The sequence below is a fragment of the Protopterus annectens genome, chromosome 1.part2 (assembly GCF_019279795.1).
Source record: "Protopterus annectens isolate FY-2018-M chromosome 1.part2, PAN1.0, whole genome shotgun sequence".
NCBI lineage: Eukaryota > Metazoa > Chordata > Ceratodontiformes > Protopteridae > Protopterus > Protopterus annectens.
Window position 1 is genome coordinate 924274877 of NC_056727.1, and position 20387 is coordinate 924295263.

The 20387-nt window shown below is 43.3% G+C and overlaps 1 protein-coding gene across 1 annotated transcript in view; it reads left to right on the top strand.

The window, feature by feature from the left end:
- SDE2 (SDE2 telomere maintenance homolog) overlaps positions 1-19184 on the top strand; it is a 665355-nt gene extending 646171 nt beyond the window's left edge. The window contains exon 7 of the mRNA XM_044059687.1: positions 18740-19184. Coding sequence (XP_043915622.1) covers positions 18740-18952 — 213 coding nt within the window. The 3' untranslated portion in view covers positions 18953-19184. The remainder of the gene's footprint in view (positions 1-18739) is intronic.
- Positions 19185-20387: the final 1203 nt, after the last annotated feature.

Below are 20387 nucleotides of genomic sequence, written 5' to 3' on the forward strand. Positions count from 1 at the left end.
CCTTATGACAAACACCTTTATCATACAACCTATTTGGGGTATTCTTTTATGGTGTATTTGCTTGCAACTACTCTTTTTGATTTATCTACATTGCATGTTTGCATAATATTATGTTTTGCCTTCCTTCTGGGGGCACCTGACATCTGGGGCAAGAAAAACTGAAGAAAATGGCGTCGGCTGCCTCTTTTATACCCCTGCCGCACTGACGTCAGGGAAGAAGTGATGACAACCGACGCCGGACCTAGACTTTGGAATTCGGCCGACCGAGGACCCGCCTGACGGCAGGATAACCCCATCTGTAATGACTGCAGCTGTATGAGCACTTGAACATCTACATTTATGGTAGGTACGAAACTGTACTTTGCCCATGTTCAAGTCCTCTGTCATAGCTTAGGCCATGGAAAATGTAGTCTGGGCTCTAGTAAGAAAGTGTCAAGTCCCAGATAGCTAGGGGGAGCTTTCATATTTGTGCTGAAGCTTGGACTGTCTTGATGGGTGGTTGCAGCTGTAGACCCAAGCATGTGCATTTGTAAAATGGTTTGGCTGAGATGTTTCTATCCTAAAAATGCCATTTATAGTCATGTTTTCTTATACAGCAGAAATTGCACAGTGATTCCCTCACCAAAACAGCGAATTGCCAAACTTGCTACAAGAGGATTAAAGAGTTTTTACAGAAGGACTTTATCCACACCCCTGCTACCTATGTATAATGAGTCTGGTGTTTTCTGTACCTTTAATTAAGGGAATATTGTGAGATATACCACCTCAGACTTAGTATGCAAGTGTTCACCATTAAAGTTTTGTTATTGAGACGATCACAGTCATGGGCCTTGCAGTTACAAAAGGCATCTGGTTTCGACAGTCTTCCTTAAAGTGGAGCTCAGAAGTGACAATTTGTATGTCATTTTAAAGAGGTATTGCTTCTCAGCCCGGTCTCTTGGGGCATCGTTGGTGATCTTATTAGGAAGAAGTAAGCCCTCACCACTGTGGAGATTATCTTTATGTTGACCCCACTTTACTTCATCTAAGCCTAATCATCTCAAAGGAGGAAGTATTCTGTCACCATGGAAAGGTGCTGAAACATTACACAGTCTTGCTGTGTTCACTTGGATAGTTAAGGTTGCTCAGGTAGAGAACCCCACCAGCTGCACCACAGTTGCCTTGCATCTGTTTTGGGACTTCTCATGGGGTGGTTGTCTATTCATGTTTGCCTTTTTTTGGCCGGTCATTTCTGGTATGGCTGCTGTTAACCATGTTCAGAATACTACCCCAAAAAGATCTCTGCTGGCAGAGTATTCCATTTTCATCTATCTTTTGGGACAGGCCAAGACCTACTGCTAGAAGTCCCATGGAAGCTTACTCAACATCCGAAGAATTGATAGGTGTTTTAATCTTTTTTTTGAAGAATTGATAGGTGTTTTAATCTTTTTTTTTTTTTTTCTGGACAAGAAAAGTATTGATGTATATTCATTATGAGGATCACTGCTTCTATACGATTCCTTATCCATGGGAATTGGATATGCGCATCCACTCTTCTGTTGGAGCTTCCAGATTATGTTAGATGTCGTAGGCTAGGGGAGGAATCCATTATGACATCAACCTTTCACACAGCTAAAAGAGGAGAGCAGCATATGACATTTTCAGTAGGTATTTTGCTACAAGAAGCACACACTTATTAGTTCACCTGTCAGTCAAACCCCTTCCAGGTGACTTTTATAGCACAATGACTAACCAGTTTAGGAATATTTAATAACTTGGTAAAATTATGATATAATTTGTATCTAAACTGTTTCATGGCTTAGTGTTTCTGAGGACTAAGACTTCCCAGAAAAAAATTGGTAATAAGTATACCTGTGAAACATAGATTCTGCCTAAATATTACTATTTGTAGCGCCTTGAGACACTACATGTCCACATGCAAGTGATTGTATTTTATATATAACTAGAAAGTGATATTTTTTATCAGGTCTAGACATTACTGGTCATTCCCTCATCCCTCATTTTAAGCATCCCTAGCTGACCATTTTCTTTCAAGCTACTTTATGGGTCATTCTTGAGAACAAAGAAGCACATGGTGTTAGAATAAGGTGCCTCTATTCATCTCATCAGCACTAAAGGTGAGCCCTCCTGGGGGGATGGCACAAAAAAAGGCTCTACTGTGAAACAATAGTGAAAGATCATAGTGACCCTGAGAATCCTACTGATGTCATCAGATCCATTGTGGTGTTGCCTTGTCAGTCCTTGATCCTGCAGCCAATTTTGACTATATCCCTGCCTATCCAGACCCATTTGTAGACAGGCAGTGAGATTTTGCCTAGTATGTTTAGCCAAATCTTTGCAGAAGTGAGCAGAACCTTCAGGCCAGACACCAGTTTCCAGGCACTTGTGATAACCATCTGTCTTTCGCAGTGTCTAGGTGCACCATCAAAAGGGTATTCCTGTTACTGTAGTGTAAAAGGATCAAAAATTCCCACTTGTTAGCCATGTTTCTGGTCAAATGCATTCCCCTGGGGTAGAACCTTCATCTACATTTTTATCAAGGGCTGATGTCAGGGGTTCATATGTTTACTGTCAGTGTCTTGCACCAACTGTTGCCATCTCTGATTACAGAAAATTTGCTAAGAAATATATAACCATATGAGACAGAACCAGCCCTTTAGGTGGCCCAACCTTGCACTTTGGGAGTGGCTGCCCCAGCAAAGAGAATCTTCCTTCTTTTGATTCTTTGGGCTCAGGCTTGGATGAGGAAGATCCCGAATATTCGACAAGAGATCTACTTACTTTTGTGCTAAATACTGAGGATGAAGAACCTATGTAATTGGGCTCACCATCTAACAATGTTTTCTTCCTAAGAAACTGTCTCATAAGTGAGGAGTTTAAATTGGGCTTAAAGTAAGCATCCTGATTACCAAAGGGGTACCTGGACTTCTTGGGCATACAGGAACTAAGCCTAGTGACTTCCCCCTAGTATACTTGGCCTTTGAAGGATACCTTCAGGATTGCATTCCTGCAACCCAGTTCCTGATCTCCAGATCTAAGAAAGCAAAATAAGTTTTGCAGGATTCTGGACACCTATATATATACCTGACTTGTGATCTGGTGCAAGAGGACCCAGATTGGTTCCAAAAATTGGTACAGACTTTAATGATAAGGAAAGCAAAAGTATAAGACAGTTTGTTTAAAAATTTTAGATATATACACATCTTCCACCTTAGTCTTTAGGGCTGTTAATTGCAAGAAGCACACAATTTAAGTACCACGGTGCTGTCTTCAAAGCCTTGAGGTTGTGACAGTCTGTCACGAAGTAGGGATATGATGCATTAGGTTACTGCAGTGGGATAATTAATGCATTGGCATGCTTGGCAGAGAGTTCATTATAGTAGGTGTTGAGGAGTGGCTGTTGAACTCCTCCAAGGTAAGAAATTCCCCCTTCCAAGGAAATGTGTAAGAAATTAGAAGAGGAAAATCATGGAATGATTTCATCCCTTATTTCAAAGTACAGTAGTAAGTGCCATACCAAAGCAGTGAACCCTTTTACAAAAAGCAGTCTAAAACAGGCCAGCTTTAAATTAGAGAGCTTTTGAAAATGCACAAGTCCAGTGAAGTAGCGTGTGCAAGCAGCGGGTGGGGAGGTCTGCTCCCTCACATGTATAACAGCAGACCATGCTGACTTTGCTTTCATTGCACCCTTCCTTCCTCCACTCGTCCTGCTTCTTATCCTGGGAGAGAGGCTTGCCTACTTTAAATCAAACTGATTTAGCCTAACAGTAGACAAATAGTTTTAAGGGAGATTATTTTCTCAGGTCACAGAATAGAGCTCAAAGCCTTTCCACCCTAGGAATGCCTCCCATCACCCCAGGTCAAATGAAGCTGCCACAGTCAAGTCTGACCAGACACTTAAGTGAGGAGCTATATAATAGGGTCCCTTTTTGAGGAGCAGATGAATTTTTTTTTTTTTATTACAGGTCCTGCCTAGTCTTTAGAAAGATGGCCTTTAGAGACCATTTTAGATGTATTTCAGCCTGGACAAGGTTCTGACGAGAACCAGAATCGAGATGCTAATCTTGTAAATATTGCTTCCAGAACTTTCACCAAAGGTGCTCTTTGTTACTCTGAATCTGAAAGCTTTATTTCAGTACATCCACAGGCAATACATGAGGTTCCAGGCAGGGTAGGACAGGAATACCTTCTATTCACTCCCCTCCCTTTTGATCATTCTGTCACACCCTTAGCGTATCAAATGTTTTACACTAGTGTTTGTTTACCTTAGAACCCAAGGGATATTTTTTTTACTCCTGTCTGGATGTTTGTGAGCCATGCCACCTTGATGGAAGAAATACAGAACATATAGAGGAACTTCATGCGCTGTCTAACCTACCTGGGGTTTTCTGTGAGCTTGCCCAAGTAGAGTCTAATCCTAGGATTTACAGTTCACTCAGTGATCAGAGCACAAGACCATTCAGTCAGACAGTTCTTTTCACGCCTGACCAAGAGGACATTCATATTTGGCCAGATGTTCCTGAAAGTCCTGTACACCATGTCAACCTCTAGCATGATGGTGCTTTTGGCCAGGCTCCACATGAGAAAGAACACAGTAGTATCTTAAAAATAATAAAAAAAAAAAAAAAAAAAACTTGGCACAACACTGTCAGCCAGTGCATGAACTATCTCCCTGATTTGACCCATCTGAGTGGAATTCAAATGGTGGTCTCAACAACTATTAAGCAACCATGAGATGCTTTTTGCAATTCCAGAAAATAAACACTCTGACCACAGAAGCCTCGCATCTGGCTTGGAGTGCCCGTACTGTCCTCCTTAAGGTACAAGGTATGTGGAATGCCTTCATGATAGAGGCACATTAACCTAAAGGAGGTGATCATCCTCATTCCAACTTTACTTTCATGATGGTCTGGCAACCAGAGACATTGAAAGTGATAACAGTGAACATCATAGTAGTATGATGTATAAGCAGGCAATGGGTTACTCATTAATACCAACTGTGCAAACTGGCAGTGATAGCTCGGGGCCTAGCGTCCCAGTTAAATCTTTATCTACAGACCACCTGCATTCCCTCAGAACTGAATGTACTGGTAGAGAAGCACAGTAGGGCTACTTCTAACAGCTACCAGTGGAGACTAAATCCTAAGATTTTTTGAGACAGATGGGGAATCCCCTGTGATAGAACTAGTCACATCAGAGGAGAGCTGCCAGCTGACCAGCTGAGAAAACTGCACAAAGTACTCTTATAGTGCATTTTTCATCACTCTGAGAAGAATAAACCTTGTATGCTTTCCCGCCTATTCTCCTGATCCACAAGGTGATGCAGAAGGCAACAAAAAAAAAAAAAGCCTTGCTCTTTCTCGTAGTAGCTGCTCTGTGGTCATCCCAAATTGAAACTGTGTATGATGCTATTTTCCACCATTTCCATAGTTTTGGGAGTGGATAACCAACTCTGACAGGAGTTCAATTTGCTAAATGCTTAAGTTTGTTCTAAAAGTGAATTCATTTTGGATGCCACCAAATCTAAAATTGCCCTCTGAGGTATGAAGACCTTACCTAGAGATCATACTCCGCTATTCATTGTTAACACCCATAAATGGTTTGGCTTTTGCAGTATTCTTTTTAGATTAATATCTATGTTTGTACTTGGAATAGGGGATGTTTATTTGTTAGTGTAATCAAGACTTTTAACGAGGTAAGCAGTTTTGTCTTTATAGATTAAAATCCTACCTTGTGTGTTAAAACCAGAGTACAGTTTGGAGTCGATCTGCCCTTGGCCTCATGTGCAAATTGAATGTGGCCTGTAACATGATGTCCATATTTGCATCTCAATCAGATGGTCATGTACAGAACTGCCAAGCACTCTTATCGCTCACCTGGCCTAGTCTGGTGAAAAGGCTTAACTGTCTGCAGTTGTGCATGTCACAGTGGCTGTACTACTGTAATGTTTTATGCGTTGTGCACTACACTTTTTGAAATTAATGATTCTCAGAGATCAGTACATTACTAATTTACAGATTTTAAATAAATTAATCTGGCATGCATCTTAAAGGTATAATTTATTGCTCTTACATTGGAGATCCTTATTTGATGCGTCCTGTAGTTGAGTATCCTTTTTGCCATTCATTAGTTAGCATTTTTTTTTCCAGAAGTTCCCATTTTCTGGTATGGGAACACACCAGAAGAATGCCATAAACTTGCACATCAAGGGGCTTAAGCATGCTGATCACTCGCAGAACTTTAGAAGATTGGTAGACGAAATCTTCTATCTAATGGTGTTAATCTTCATTCATCCCTTACAGATGGGTTCAGAACTGATCCTCGGTTCTGACTTGGCTGCTGTGCCAAGCTCAAGTCAGCCAAAAACTTTTGTGCTAAGAGTATTTGCAGATGTAGTGGCCTTGACAGTTTGGTTATGGAGGTACCACTAGTTTTAAAGCTTGCAACCAGTGTGCCCGCAAAATGCCTTACTCGCACACTTGCATCTTGTGTGTACTGCTTAAATGTGTCTTATTTAACTGTTCAGCCATGTAATATTTGTGCGGGCTTTAGTATCTGTACACTGAATGAGAGATGCAATAAACTTATTCTAAAAGGACTACTCAAAACTCCTTTTTCGGAGGCTCTTTCTGCGTTGAGTGTTCTCCCCCCTCGTAAAGAACACAAGAAGAGGAGCTGTTCGGCTCCCTCTTCTCCTAGAGACCCAGAATCCAAGGCTTTAGAGCCTAGACCTAAATTGTCCTCTGTTCCCTCAGCACCAGGGCACAAAACCCCTTCTTCGGTGCCAACAGTGGAACCGACTCTGACCATGACTACTAAATTGCCTTCAGCTCTATTGGCACTGGAATATGAGTCCTCTAATTTGATGCTAATTACCGAATCGAAGTCTAATAAGACTATCTCAGTACTGTTGACCTCTGCTCCGAATACCATGATACCGACCATGACTACACCTGTTCAGATTCTCCATTCGACCCAAACAATAGTCTCCAATTCTGCCCCCCCCCCGCTTCATTTTCTACAGGTCCATCGACCTCTGTGTGGAAGGGAGAGCCCATGCCTTGGACCAGATTCTCCCCGTCGACGGATCCATTCTCAGGGCAACCGTATAGCCCTTTCTTGGAATGTCCAGACTACTGATCAGGGATATCCACCCAGATCCTCCAGTAGCCTATCGGAACTAGACGTGGTCAGACTTGTGGATCAACTATTGATGGCTAGGGGGTTGTCTTCTCTAAGTAAACCCTCTATCCCATTTGGAACAGAGGAGTTCTCTCCACAGACTCCATCTTATACCGCTCCTTTGACCTCTCTGGATCTGAAGCCCTTGCCTCTGATGCCTTTCCCGGTTCCAGTGGCATCCCTGTCTGTAGCACCGATGATCATCCTATGGACGTAGACTCCCTCAGATTTGAGCCGTCCTCAGGGTCGTGAATGACCCGTCTGCACCGAGGGTCCTAACCCGGCGCAAATTTTTTCTACTGCACCGTGTGCTATGGCCCTGATGACCACTGTGGTGCCGAGTTTCCTCGAGGTTCCTCTTCTGGCAGCGGGTCTGTCGGAACAGGATGTGACCCCAGTTCCGAGGTTGTCCCTCTGTGTTCCGTGCTCCCATCCCTGTTCAGGCGGGCCTGCTTTCCAGGTGATGGAAAGGGCACTGGCTTCTCCAGGCGCTCCGCTGGCTCCACAGGCATCGGAACACTATATGTACATGCTTCCTAGACCTCAGTTGACACAGTCTGCCACTCCAGGACGCTGGGTATGGGAGCCGCCAGATACCATTGAACAGGGCATCCCCTCTCTTGGGTCCTCTTCGGAAGCCCCCGCCAAGGAGGTCCAGAGGAGGCGAGCGTGCAAGAGGAAGCACGTAGACTCCCCTGAAGACCCTCTCACGGAAGACATTGACTACGATGAAGGGGAAGGGTCCCCAAAAACTCTTCCTGCAGATGTCTTCTTCAGAGACATCACTGAAATTTTGAAACAGCGGGGGGGTTGGAAGTCAATAACCCCATCCTCCGAGGAGTCCGTGTTCTTGCAGGCCTTCCATGCCCAGCCTGCTACCGCCTGCCGATGAGTTCGTCGTGCAGTGCGCCTGGAAAAAGCCAGACTCCATTGAGCCTATCCCCCGGAGACCGGATAAATTCTTATGTCCTCCCGAAGGTAGTCCTCATTGGCCTAAAGGATTGCCTGTAAACGCTATGGTGGTGGTGGCAACAAAGAAAGAGCTCGCCGAGGAGAGCCACTCTGTTCATCCCTCGGACAAGGAGTCCCGGGCTTTGGACAGACTAGGGAAATTGGACGTTCGCCTCTTCGACCTTTACCATTTGGTCATTTAATTATTTGGCACATTTCATTAGGCTCCAGAGAGATCTCATCACAGAACTCTATGGAACACTAGCAGGAGCTGTATCTGATGATGTCTGGGGTAAGGTAGCTCGCAACACTAGAGTCCATCTCTAACTTGTCCATGAGGTTGGTCTCCCATGCAACTGAAGGGGCAGCTAGATAAGCTGGTGCAGGCATTGTCATGAGACGTCACTCCTGGGTGCGCCTCTGCGACTTTGCAAATCCCTTTAAGGCTTCCTTCCTCGACGCTCCAGTCGAACCTTCCTCCCTTTTCGGATCCAAAGTGAAAGACCCGCTAACCAGGTGTGAGCAGGATGGTAAGACCATGTCTGCCGTAGGCGTCCGTTTTTCCAATCCCCAATGATACATCTCTAGGAATCAGCAGAGTGGGAAAAAGTGGCACAAGAAGTCCCAGGGTCCTTTCAGTCACACACGTGGTGAGTATACCGCATGTGACGGGGGGGTAACTCTTCCAGAAGACACCCCTTTTGGGGCAGGGGGGAGTCCGCGCAATCAGGGATCCAGAGATTCCTTCTCTGTCCAGCCCTACCAGCGCTCCTGAAGAGCGTCCCGATTGCTTTCCTCTGGAAGCAGTCAGGGGACGTTTCTCGCTGCACCAACACAAAATATCACTTCAGACTCCTGGGTGCAGCAGATCATTACCAGGGTTATCTATCACATCCCCTTCAGTCTTAACCCAAAACATATTCTCGACGTTCCACCTGGTCAAAGGGAATCTGCAGCTCAAGAGGATGTTCATCGTGTTTTACTGTTGCAGTCATTACAATTGGGTTATCCTGCTGGCAGGCTACACGCAGTCAGCCCGAGTTCCAAAGTCTAGGTCCGGCGTCGGTTGCTGTCGCCTGCTCCCTGACGTCAGTGCGCCAGGGGTATAAAAGATGCAGCCGATGCCATTTTCTATAGTCTTTCTTGCTGCGCAGTGCCCGAAGCAAAAGCAATTCGCAAGTGCCGGTCGGCCGACTCCCAAGATTTTCAAATTCGAATTTCAGATCCGAAGTCTCCATTAAAGCTAAGTACCCCATTGGGGAAACTTTTTTTCATGCTCCAGACCGATGTCAGAAAAAGTTAATAATTGTATTTCTTGTGGGGGAAGCAAATACCTCATAAGGATTTTCATTCTTACTGTATTCCTTGTCTAGGCCCTGATCACAACGTTGCTAGTTGTCAGTTTTGTGCTAGATTTAACCAACGGTACGATTTTGCATTTCATTACTTTGGCAGAAAATTCAATTATATAATGCCGTCAGAACAGCCGACTACCAGAGTTTATAAAAAGCGCAAAGAAAAAGAAAAGGACAGGCATCCGAGGTCCAAAACCGATGACGAGGCTTCTGTTAGGCCTGTCGCCAGTTCACCAGTTCAATGAGGTGCTTTCGCAGCCACTGACGCCCGCTGCCTCAGAGCCAAAGTCCGCTTCCGACTCCCACATGGAGCCGACTAGGCCGCTGGAAACTCAAGGTATTGGAGACACTGAAACTATTCCCTCAGATGGGTCCAGAGCCGCTGAGCAGGCATCGGCTTCTGAGGGTGTTTTCAGACCTACACAGTTATATGTAAAACCAACTTCAGCTGCAAAGGCAAAGAATAAAGCAGCTCTAAAGACAAAGAAACAAGTACAGCATTCTCCTGGACAGGCCTCCATGCCTAAAAAGCAGATGCTTAAAATGGCTGAAGAGCTAATTACGTTGATCAAGGGTTCCCATCCCCCTCCTGATAAGCGGCCTAGGCAAGAGATAGACTATGAATCTTCAGATCAGGTTTCCATTTCCTCTGATTCTTCTGAACCGGAATATTCCCTTCCTCCCTATGAGGATTCTGATGCTGAAGAATCTATCCCTTCAGCCTCTCCTCCTGAGGATTCTTTCGGGGAGACCCTGCATACTATGAGGGAGCATTTCCACTGGGAGAGCCAAGATTACTCAGAATCCCAGAAAAGGCTCAGAGATTTCCTTTTATTACCTCAGCACGGGCCCCTTGCTATTCCTCCTGTTTTAGACATTGTAGATGATGTATTTTCAGTCTGTCTCCTGACTCTTTACCACCAGCTCCTGTTAAGCCAGACAGATACTACAGGGTTCCTGATTCACATACATTTCTTTACAAAAACCCTGCTGCTGTCCCAGAAACTATTTCTCAGGGTCCCAAGTGGGTCAAGGCTTCCACTGCAAAAACCCTATCCCCTGTGATCTAGGAATTCAAGGGCCCTGGACAGATGGGGGAAAAAGATTTATATTTCTGCTACCTTGGCTCTAAGAGCTTTAAATTGTCAGTTTCATATGCTTAAATATCAGCAATATCTTATGTCACTGCTTAAACAGAAAATGTTGGCAAATTCAGAATGTGCAGAAAACAAAGAAATGCAGAATTTATTGCATGCAGCTGAACAAGTGGGAAAGCATACTTTGCAATGTGGTTTTGATTCTCTAGAGGCCTCCTGCAGTGCCGCAGTTACAGGTTCTGTCATTAGGAGGCATGCTTGGTGAAAAGAACAGAATCTGCCCGATCATGTTAAAGCAAAGCTATTAGATGCTCTATTACAACATGATGCCTTGTTTGGTGTTAAAGCAGAAGAGGCTACAAAAAAGAATCATCCAAATAGTCCCATCACCAGACCGGATAGGATCCGGGTTCTACTCAAGGTTCTTTTTAGTGCCAAAAAAAAAAACAGGGGACTGGAGACCCATTTTGGACCTCGGTATCTTAAACAAGTTTGTCAAGCAGACAAAGTTCTGGGTGGTCACAGTTAGTCTATCCTTCTTTTCCTGGAAAAAGACAATTGGATGTGCTCTATAGATCTTTGGGATGCGTATTACCACATAAAGTTGGACAAACAATACAGAAGATTCCTCCGCTTCCGACTGGAGTCCATTACTACCAGATTCGCGCACTGCCCTTTGGCCTCTCTACAGCCCCCAGATTGTTTACCAAATGCATGGCAGTGGTAGCAGCTCACCTGAGACTGCAGGGATTCTGGGTGTTTTCATACTTAGACGATTGGTTCCTCACCACTCCCACCAAGCATAGACTGATAATGGCACGACAGTACACCCTACTACAAGCACACTGTTTAGGGATTTCCATAAATATGGAGAAGTCAGCTAACCCTGTCTCTGTCGTTGGAATTCATAGGGGCAACGCTGAACACAGTCTTGCATAGTCTCCCTACGTCATCACAGATTGGAAAGACTAGTTTCTCAGATCCAAGTGATGCTTCCTTGAGACAAGGTGCCTGCTCAGGAAGTCCTCCAAATCTTGGCTTCAACAATAACTGTTATCCCGCTAGCAAGACTACATATGAGAATGCTGCAGTGGCTTCTATTAACATAATGGTTCATGTTAACTCGCCTGTTATCTTTCCAAATTCATTTAATGAAGCTATGCAAGCAGGACTTACTTTGGTGGATGCAGCCAGACTTATTTCTATGGAGGTGACCTTTTCCCCTCCACAGTCCAAGGCCACAGTGACCATGGACACCTCCCTGACCGGGGGGGGGGGGGCATTTTCAGGGACAGACGGTCCAAGGCACTTGGTCATCTGCAGAGGTCAGTTTGCATATCGGTGTCCTGGAACTAAGGGCGGTGCTTTTAGCGTTGCAAGCATTCCACCTCTCCCTTCCGTCAGGGACTATTGCAATTCAGACAGACAACATGTCAGTGGTCTGGTACATCAACAAACAAAGGGGAACCAAATCCTATCCTCTGTGTCGGGAAGCCATGAGAATTTGGCAATGGGCAGTGGCCTCCAACCGCTTTCTGATAGCAACACACATTCCCAGGGATTCCAACATGATTGCAGACAAAATGAGCAGGTGTATTCTCCTGCCTCACAAGTGGTCCCTCAGTCCTGCAGTGGTGTTGATGATATTCGATTGCTGGGGCCAGCCTTTCTGCGACTTGTTCGCCTTGCCCATAAATCACAAGTGCAGAAGCTACTTTGCCCTAATCCCCCCTCAGGTTGAACCCCCGAGGGATGCGCTCACACACAATTGGCCCATGTGACTGCTCTACGCCTTTCCCCCGGTACCATTGATCCCACATTTCTTGAAGAAAGCAATTCGGTTGAGAAGCAGAGTAATCCTTATTGCCCCTAACAAGTTTGGTTTCCCTGTCTATGGCCTCATCTAGTATGCAAACCATGGGTTCTGGATCCAACTCTGGGATTGCTGTCTCAACCTCAAGGGCTACTCCACCCAAACCTTTCCAGCCTCAAGCTGACAGCTTGGTTTCTCCACTTCTAATAATTGCCAGGCAGAAGAATCTTTCCTCCCCTGTTCACGACATTTTTTGGCATCTCATAAGCCTTCCACCAGAAAATTGTATCAGGACAAGTGGAAGTGATTTAGCTTGTGGGCTCATGATAATAACACAGATCCTGGTTCAGCCTCAGTCCCTGATATACTCCATTACCTCTCTGGCCTATTACAATCCAGAGTAGCAGCTTCTAGGATCTGGTTTCACCTAGCTGCTTTTTCGAGTTTTCACGATGCCTTGGGGGATACCTCCTTGATTTCTCATAGACTCTGCAAAACCTTTCTGAAAGGGGTTTCTCACATCAGTCCCCCCTGTTAGAGAACCTATTGAGCCTTGGAACCTCACCCTCGTGTTACAGGCACTAACTAAAGCCCCGTTTGAACCTGCTGCCAATTGTGACATAAAATTTCTCTCGTGGAAGTGTCTCTTTCTGGTGGCTATTACTTCAGCATGAAGAATATCTGAACATCAGGCCTTGTGTCAAACGTCCCTACATGATCTTTCACAAAGACAGAGTATTGCTTCAGACTAATCCTTCCTTTCTGCCCAAAGTCATTTCAGAATTAACCACGAATCAGACAATTGACTTGCCATTGCTCTTCCCAAATTTTTCAAATAAAGGGGAGTACTGTCTCCATTTACTGGATGTACACAGACAGTTACGGTTCTACCTGGACAGAACAAAATCCTTTAGAAAATCAGACCAACTCTTTCTCTCTTATTCTGGGCCTAAAATTGGAGAGTCAGTTTCCAAAATTACCTTGTCGAAATGGTTGAGAGATTACACATGTTTTGTCTACCACCATAGCAAATTGCCCTTGCCAAAAAAAATTAGAGCACGTTCAACGAGATCTATGGCGACCTCTGTGGCTTTCCACTCTAGGGATACCATGGGTGATATTTGTGCAGCAGCAATGTTTGCCTCCCCACATACCTTTATTAATCATTACAAATTGGTTTTGGTCTCCAGGTGGAGAGCTGTCTTTGGCTCAGTGGTGCTCAGGAATATTCTTCCATAGGGCCTTTCAGGAAACTAGATAGCTAGTGACTCTGTCCCTTCAGTAAGGAATGAATGAAGATTAACAACATCAGATAAAGAAGTTATGTCTTAACATAACATTTCATCTGTGTTGTTCATCTTCATTCATTCATTACGCCCCCCCCCAGTAGGTTCCTGGAGGTTTTTGGATATGGTCTTTTATCCTATTTAGGGTATTCTGAGCAGAAAAAAACTCTGCTTTTATGTCCTTGGGCAAACCTGATCTGAGGTAATGGGGGAGAAGAGGCAGTATGGGTAATCTTGGCACAAGAGTGTTTGGCTGACACAAGCTTGACACAGTGGCCAAGTTGTTCCAAACCCATCAGTAATGAATGAATGAAGATGAACAACACAGATAGAACATTATGGTAAGACACAACTTCTTTGTCATGGCCATTGAAATAGGAGTTCTTGATGCCCAGAAGGTGGGATGGAGCTCTGGCTAAGATTCTTCTTGATGTTTAGCTGGTTCTGTTGCCTCCTGTGGGTAGTTCTGTGGCTGCTAAGGTCTCCCTGATGGGGGAAATTACCCCCAGTCAACAGGGGGTTGTTTCTCTTTTGTTTCTGTTTGTACAGAAGAGTTGAGGCATACACTTTCTTTTATCTAAGAGCTGTATCTCAGGGTGATAGTGCTGCTTTTATTCAACTTGTTTAGCTTGATTCTTTTACCACCTAACCTTCTCCAGGAGAGCGATCAGCCAGGTCATCCATTCGCAGAGTTGGGGTACTTAGGGATGATGCTTCTTCTTAGAGCACCCCCCCCCCTCAGTCCATGTGGACTGGTCAGCCCAAGATAAGAAGTTGCAGGGTGAGAGTCTGCATTTTCTTTGGGCCAATTATGAGAGATTGGACATTTGTCTCTTGGCTATAGCTGGAGTTGCACCTGCAGGACTTAATCTCTAAGGCTTTTAGTTCGATGCCAGTACCCAGTCAAAAGCAGGCCTCTCCCTTTGGCACATGTCTCATTTGCTACATCTCTGTGTGACATTTGCATGCTTATGCTGCTTTGAGCACTTGGATGATTAGGAATCCAAAGTCAGTGAAGCACAAGGCTGTTTCTTTGGTTGGTTGGTTCCAGTTGGGAATCAGGTGCAGGAATCGTTTGAGACAGACCACCCTTAAAGAGAAATGTGGCACTTTGGTTTTTGCCTGTGTGTGAGCTTGGTTAGCCCTTGAGAGGGTCCACTGAACAATAGTTGATGTTATCACACAAACTGGAGGCAGCTTGCCCTGCTAGTACCCACATGAGGGTTTACGTCCAATGTTGCTGTCCTGCAGACTGGACGGAGACTTCATCCTATGGCTGACTTACTGACTGGAGGTGCTTTGTGTTCTCCATACCTCTTCCATCCTCTGTGCAGCTGGTGATTGGTGGGGTCCAAAAGAGGAACAGTGAGAGCAGAAAGGTATATTCCTGTACCACCTTGGGGTTCAGGGCCCTTAACTCTGCATCTCACCTGTCGAGATTCCCGGGCCTTCTGTTTGATAGGCTGGGCCCCGGCCTCATTAGAAGGAGCAACTTAGTTAACCTGGTGATACTGCCCCTTTAACAGGAGTGGCCTTGATCAGGAGCTTAATTTCGAGCTAGATGTCTTCTTCAATGCCAGGTGCCTTTTTCAATGTCAGGTGCCTCCCCAACTTGCCTGGAAACCTTGTTATATGCTGGATGGCTTCCCACTACTCCGGAAGAGGAGCACCTGCAGGTATCCTAATTGTAAACCTAAGTGCTGTTCACTGGGTCTCACTTCTGGGCCTATGGGTCTGTCATAGTTTGCTAATTTTGTCCCTGTAATGGAAGGGTAGATATAGTCTTCTAGAATTCTATCAGGAATCGATGGGAGCTGTCTGCTGTGGCTGTGCGGGGGGAATCCCCCAGCTGTGGGCTGTTACTGATGTGATATGCCACACTTCTGCAAGATCCATTCAGGACCCATCAGCAGGTACAAGCTGTTTTCACCCAGTGTGAGTTAGGGGAGGCTGCTTTTCCTCCAGAACAGACCACCTTCATGAAGTCACTAGAGGAAAAGTTTCCTAGGAGGGGATCCATGCATGCAGTGGAGGTAGTTACTGTTAGGGGAACAGACATGACTGTTACCCTGGTACCACTCAGCTACTACTGTTCCTTAGGGCAAACAGGAAGTACAGCTGTGTAGGAAACTTGCCACAATAGTAGATGTTTGTGGTGACAATTATAGTCATAGTCTCGGTCTCTGGCTGAGTCTGAACTGTGGTCTAAATTTCATATCTGAACACCTTTTGCATCATGGCTGGGCTGATGTCTTACCTCAGATGTCCTTACATATATGGTATAGTAGGCAGCATCCACCCATAGTCATTCTCTCTCCCTTTTTAGCCTTTGCCCCAAGCAGGACAAGTCATGTCCAAGATAGGGCTAGTAATAAAGAACTGTCCCAAGGATTTAACCTTTGACGTGGGAAACCAAGCCCTCCTGGTAGACCTGAAAAAAGGTGAGGATGGGAATAAGTTTGAGGGAAGGGAATGTGGGGTGTGTATCCCAACACTTGCTTGCACTTGTGGTAGATCTGCTGGAGGGACACTCTAACATATGTTATGGCAAGTTGTTTAAACAACAGCACTACATTCTTTTTGTGGATTATTGTTGCAGCAGTTACAGCTTTGAGAATTACAAAATTTCAGATTTCCAGACCTGTTCCTCCCAAGTTGGTAGTGTCTTACTACTCTGATAAAGACTGGAAAATACCTTTCAGGATGGCAGTTGTAAACCCAGCCCTTGCCCTGGAAATTGCATCAAGATACTGTTTCAAAAACAAGTAGATGGGAGAGTGAGTGGCTGTTTCTAAAAATTCCTGTGCACTAACCTACTTCGAGGAAGTCAGCAGTAGCTTCTGAGCTTTAAGTGATTAATAATGGTGGTATCTAATCCACAGATCATGGAGAGGCATAATTCACTCTTCTGGTCAAAGTCTTATGATACAATGCCGAAGTTGTATTGTGTTTTGTTACCTGCTTTATTTGGACCCCCTACTGAAAATGGACCTGAACCAAAGTAGACAATCCAAGTAACAAAATAAAATAACATTCTGACATGACCTACTACGCATCAAAAAATACGTAGGTAAACGTAAGTGGAAAACAGGTTTTTTTAGTATTCTAAAATATTTGCATTTCTTGGACTGAAGATGGGAGCTTTTCTTGCTTCTTTAGTGTATATACCTGTCTTAACTGTGTTTGTTTTTTCTGAGAAATGTAACTGTTTTGGTTTTCTTTTTCCTTTTATTTATTTGCGTTTAAAGCAATAGATCAATTATTAATCAAACAAATAACTACATAGGTACATAGCTGATCAATACATCAAAGTTATGTATCTCAGCAACAATTAATATTTTTCAAACAAGTCTTAACTGTTTTTTTGAGTGCACTCTGAAATTCACTTGGTAATATAAATGTAGTGTGATGTAGTTTTTCACCCCTGGCCTGCACGAAAAATAGGCTCTGGTAAGTCAGAATCTCCCAGTCAACAAAGACAAATGAATAAATTAATTTCTAAAAAAAAAGGACTATAGTACTTTTGGAATTACCCAGTCATCAACAATAATGCAGTAGTTCAGTTACATCAAGATCTGTATTGAAGAGGTCAGTGTTAAATACAGTTATTGGTATGTACAATAGGTCCTTTCTCAGCTTAGGCTGATTAGAAAGTAAGTGAAAACTTGAACCACTGGTTGGAACTTTAATCTGTGGAGTCCCCTATGCCCAGTGTATGTATAGTTACCCGATTACCTGAGAGGTTTGTGCTGTACTTTTTCTGTTCACCATTGAGAAACCTCCTGACAGTCACCAGGACAGTATTCAAATTGCTTTTACATTTTTTACTATTTTTTTTTTTTACCTCCACTACTGCCTGCCACCTGTTAGACCCTCTTAATCAACTCGCTAGTTCACTCTCCCAAAACTGGAGCAAGAACTGACCAAAGGGACTGTCACTGAGGCAGCACTTGGGGATGGTACAAGTTTTTTTTTTCTTTTTTTTCCTCTTTTTAGTCTTAATGTATTTGCATACTTACTCATGGCCAAGGGCTGACATGCAGTGGACCTTTGTGATGCGTACTACACATGTTTGCGACATGATCAATTGGCCCTGCTCCTGTTGTAGACAGGCACCTCCACGTGATCTTTAGTCTCTTCGGTGGCTTCTCCTTTGGAGAATGTGCTGATAAGCCTGCGTCCCTCCTTTCTCTCCCCCCAAAAATAAGTCTGCAAGCTTAAACCTTGTGGTTTCTCTCGTCCACCACATATTGCTTGGAAATTAATTTACTGGAGCTGCTCCTGGTCTGTTTAACACACCGTCAGCTCTTGCAGGAGTAGTCATTTAAACACTTAAAGTGCCTCATAACCCAAGTGGAAACTTAACCCATTGAGCCTATATGTGGCTGCTGGTGCCTTCTGTGCATGGCGAGTGCACCTGTAGTTAGTTGTGGTGTATTGTAGGGCAATACTGATTAGGTAGCTAATTCTCTACTGAACTAAACTGCAGTAGTGAGAGCCCTTCATTCAGCAGCAGTATTTATGTGCAAAGTGTAGTAACTTTAGATGCAAAAGTTAAGCTGTGTTTTTTTCTTTTTATTTATTATAATTTTACGCTTCTCTGCATGAGAGAGAACACTGTCTTAGAATATAAATGTATGCTACACGGCATTAAGAAAGAGGTGTAACTTGTCAAGCACAGCAGTGTGACTCAAAGCAGCACATGAAATTTAAATGCATTTTCTTTTCAGTACTTGATTTTATGTTTATCAGCTTAACTTTGGATATTATAGTTTACTTCTCAGTTCTGTGTTTGGTACAAATTTATAATTCTGCATAAAGCAGTGCAAAGTAAATGTTGACTTAAGGGGCAGAACATGCATGCCAGCTTTGCATTTAGATGTTTGCCATTCTGACTCACTAGCTAATTTAATTTTGTTCCATATTTATTCAGAAAAAGATTTTTAGTCGTGTAGACCTCATCAGTGTAGGGCACAAAATGGACATTTCATCCAGAACCTTACATTGGAGGATGATTTTGTTTGTAATGAGTGACTGTATGTTTTCTGTTTGTAGGATTCTGGACCACTTGATTTGATGTTTTTCAACTCTGCAGCGGAGCTGGAAACCCTAGGTTTGGAAAGACTCAAAGCTGAACTGATGCACTTGGGTTTGAAATGTGGGGGTACACTACAGGAGCGCACATCAAGACTTTTCAGTGTCAGGGGACTCTCAAAAAATCAGATCGATCCAAGACTGTTTGCCAAACCTCCCAAAGGGAAAAAATAAAACAGAATTGTTTAAATTTGTATGATTCTGAAAATTATAGTAGGTAAAATTAATTTATGTAAGTTTTTATCATAGTAATTATTTTGGAGGCTACTTTTTAAACGTCGTACTGTTTGTTGGCAGTGTACAAGATGGAACTTTGACTTGGTTTTGACAATAGGTGGACCCATTGTATTTACCAGCATATCTATCCAGTTACAAACATAAATAAAGCAATATATATTTTTATTAATTTGGCATCAGAGATTACTGACTAGTAGAAAAAATTGTATTTCTGTTTGTGTCCAGCAAATACATTATTTATGAAAGAAGCTTGTAGTGTTTAAATATTGAATTGAATTGATAATTTCATAATGGTGAGAACAGATTAACATTTTGTAACCCTAGAATAATCCTCAATATACACTGACTATTGTGCTTCTCTGAGTTTTGACTAGTTTGGGTGAAATTCCAAATTTTTTGCCAGTACCTGCATGTTATTTATCTGTGCTGTAATATATGTATGTTTGCATGTATTTATTTATGCATGCATGCCTGCTTTGAGGGGACCGAATGTGATTTCACTTATATCTGCATCATATGTCAAAAGTTATGTTTGTAGGGAAAGGCAACCATTTGGTGTTTCACAAGCACCGTCTAGCAAGGGAAGAAGGAACTCCACAAGGAGGATGACAAGGTAAAGTCTTCTCTGGGGGAAAATAAAACATAGTTGTCTAAGCTGAGGTACAGAGACCTTTATTTTCTTTGCCTTTAAAACAGAGTTCCAAATCAACCAGCCAGTGAAGAACTCATTTTCAGAAGTGCTATCTCTAAAGCTTTGTTCACCACCATTGTGTACTAGAAGCTGATCATCAGAAATTGACAAAAAATGTACTAAGGGGGCATCATCTCAGAAACACTAGTACCTTCAATTTCCTTATTTGATTTTATGCAAAAATACTAGATTTTTAAAGTTCCTAAGGCAACTGGGTCTCTACAGTGTTGGTAACACAAGTAGAAGATTCTAGTGAGGAAGACTATTACAAGTCTGTATTAATTTTCCCCTTTTTTATATTGTATTCAAGATGAAGATACTGCATCAGACTCATGTTTGTCTCCTACTGAAGATTCAGCTTTCAGTGATATTGTACAGTTTTGTGTGAAGGCACATTATGATAATATAACATCGGAAGAGTCACATAACCTGCGTTATTTGTGCTCTACCTCAGCTGAGTGTTTGAATTGAAGACACCCTGTGGTATACCTATCCACTCTCCAAATTTTTGCAGAATGTCCACATTGTTGCCTAATCTGTTCCTCATAAAATTTGTTTTCTTGCAAGTCCTTGAGAATTGAGGTTACTACATATTGGCATACATTTGTGTTTGAGTTCATATCCTTCAGAAAATGCTTGCTAACACAAAACCGTTTTTTTAACAACTTTCTAAGTTTATAA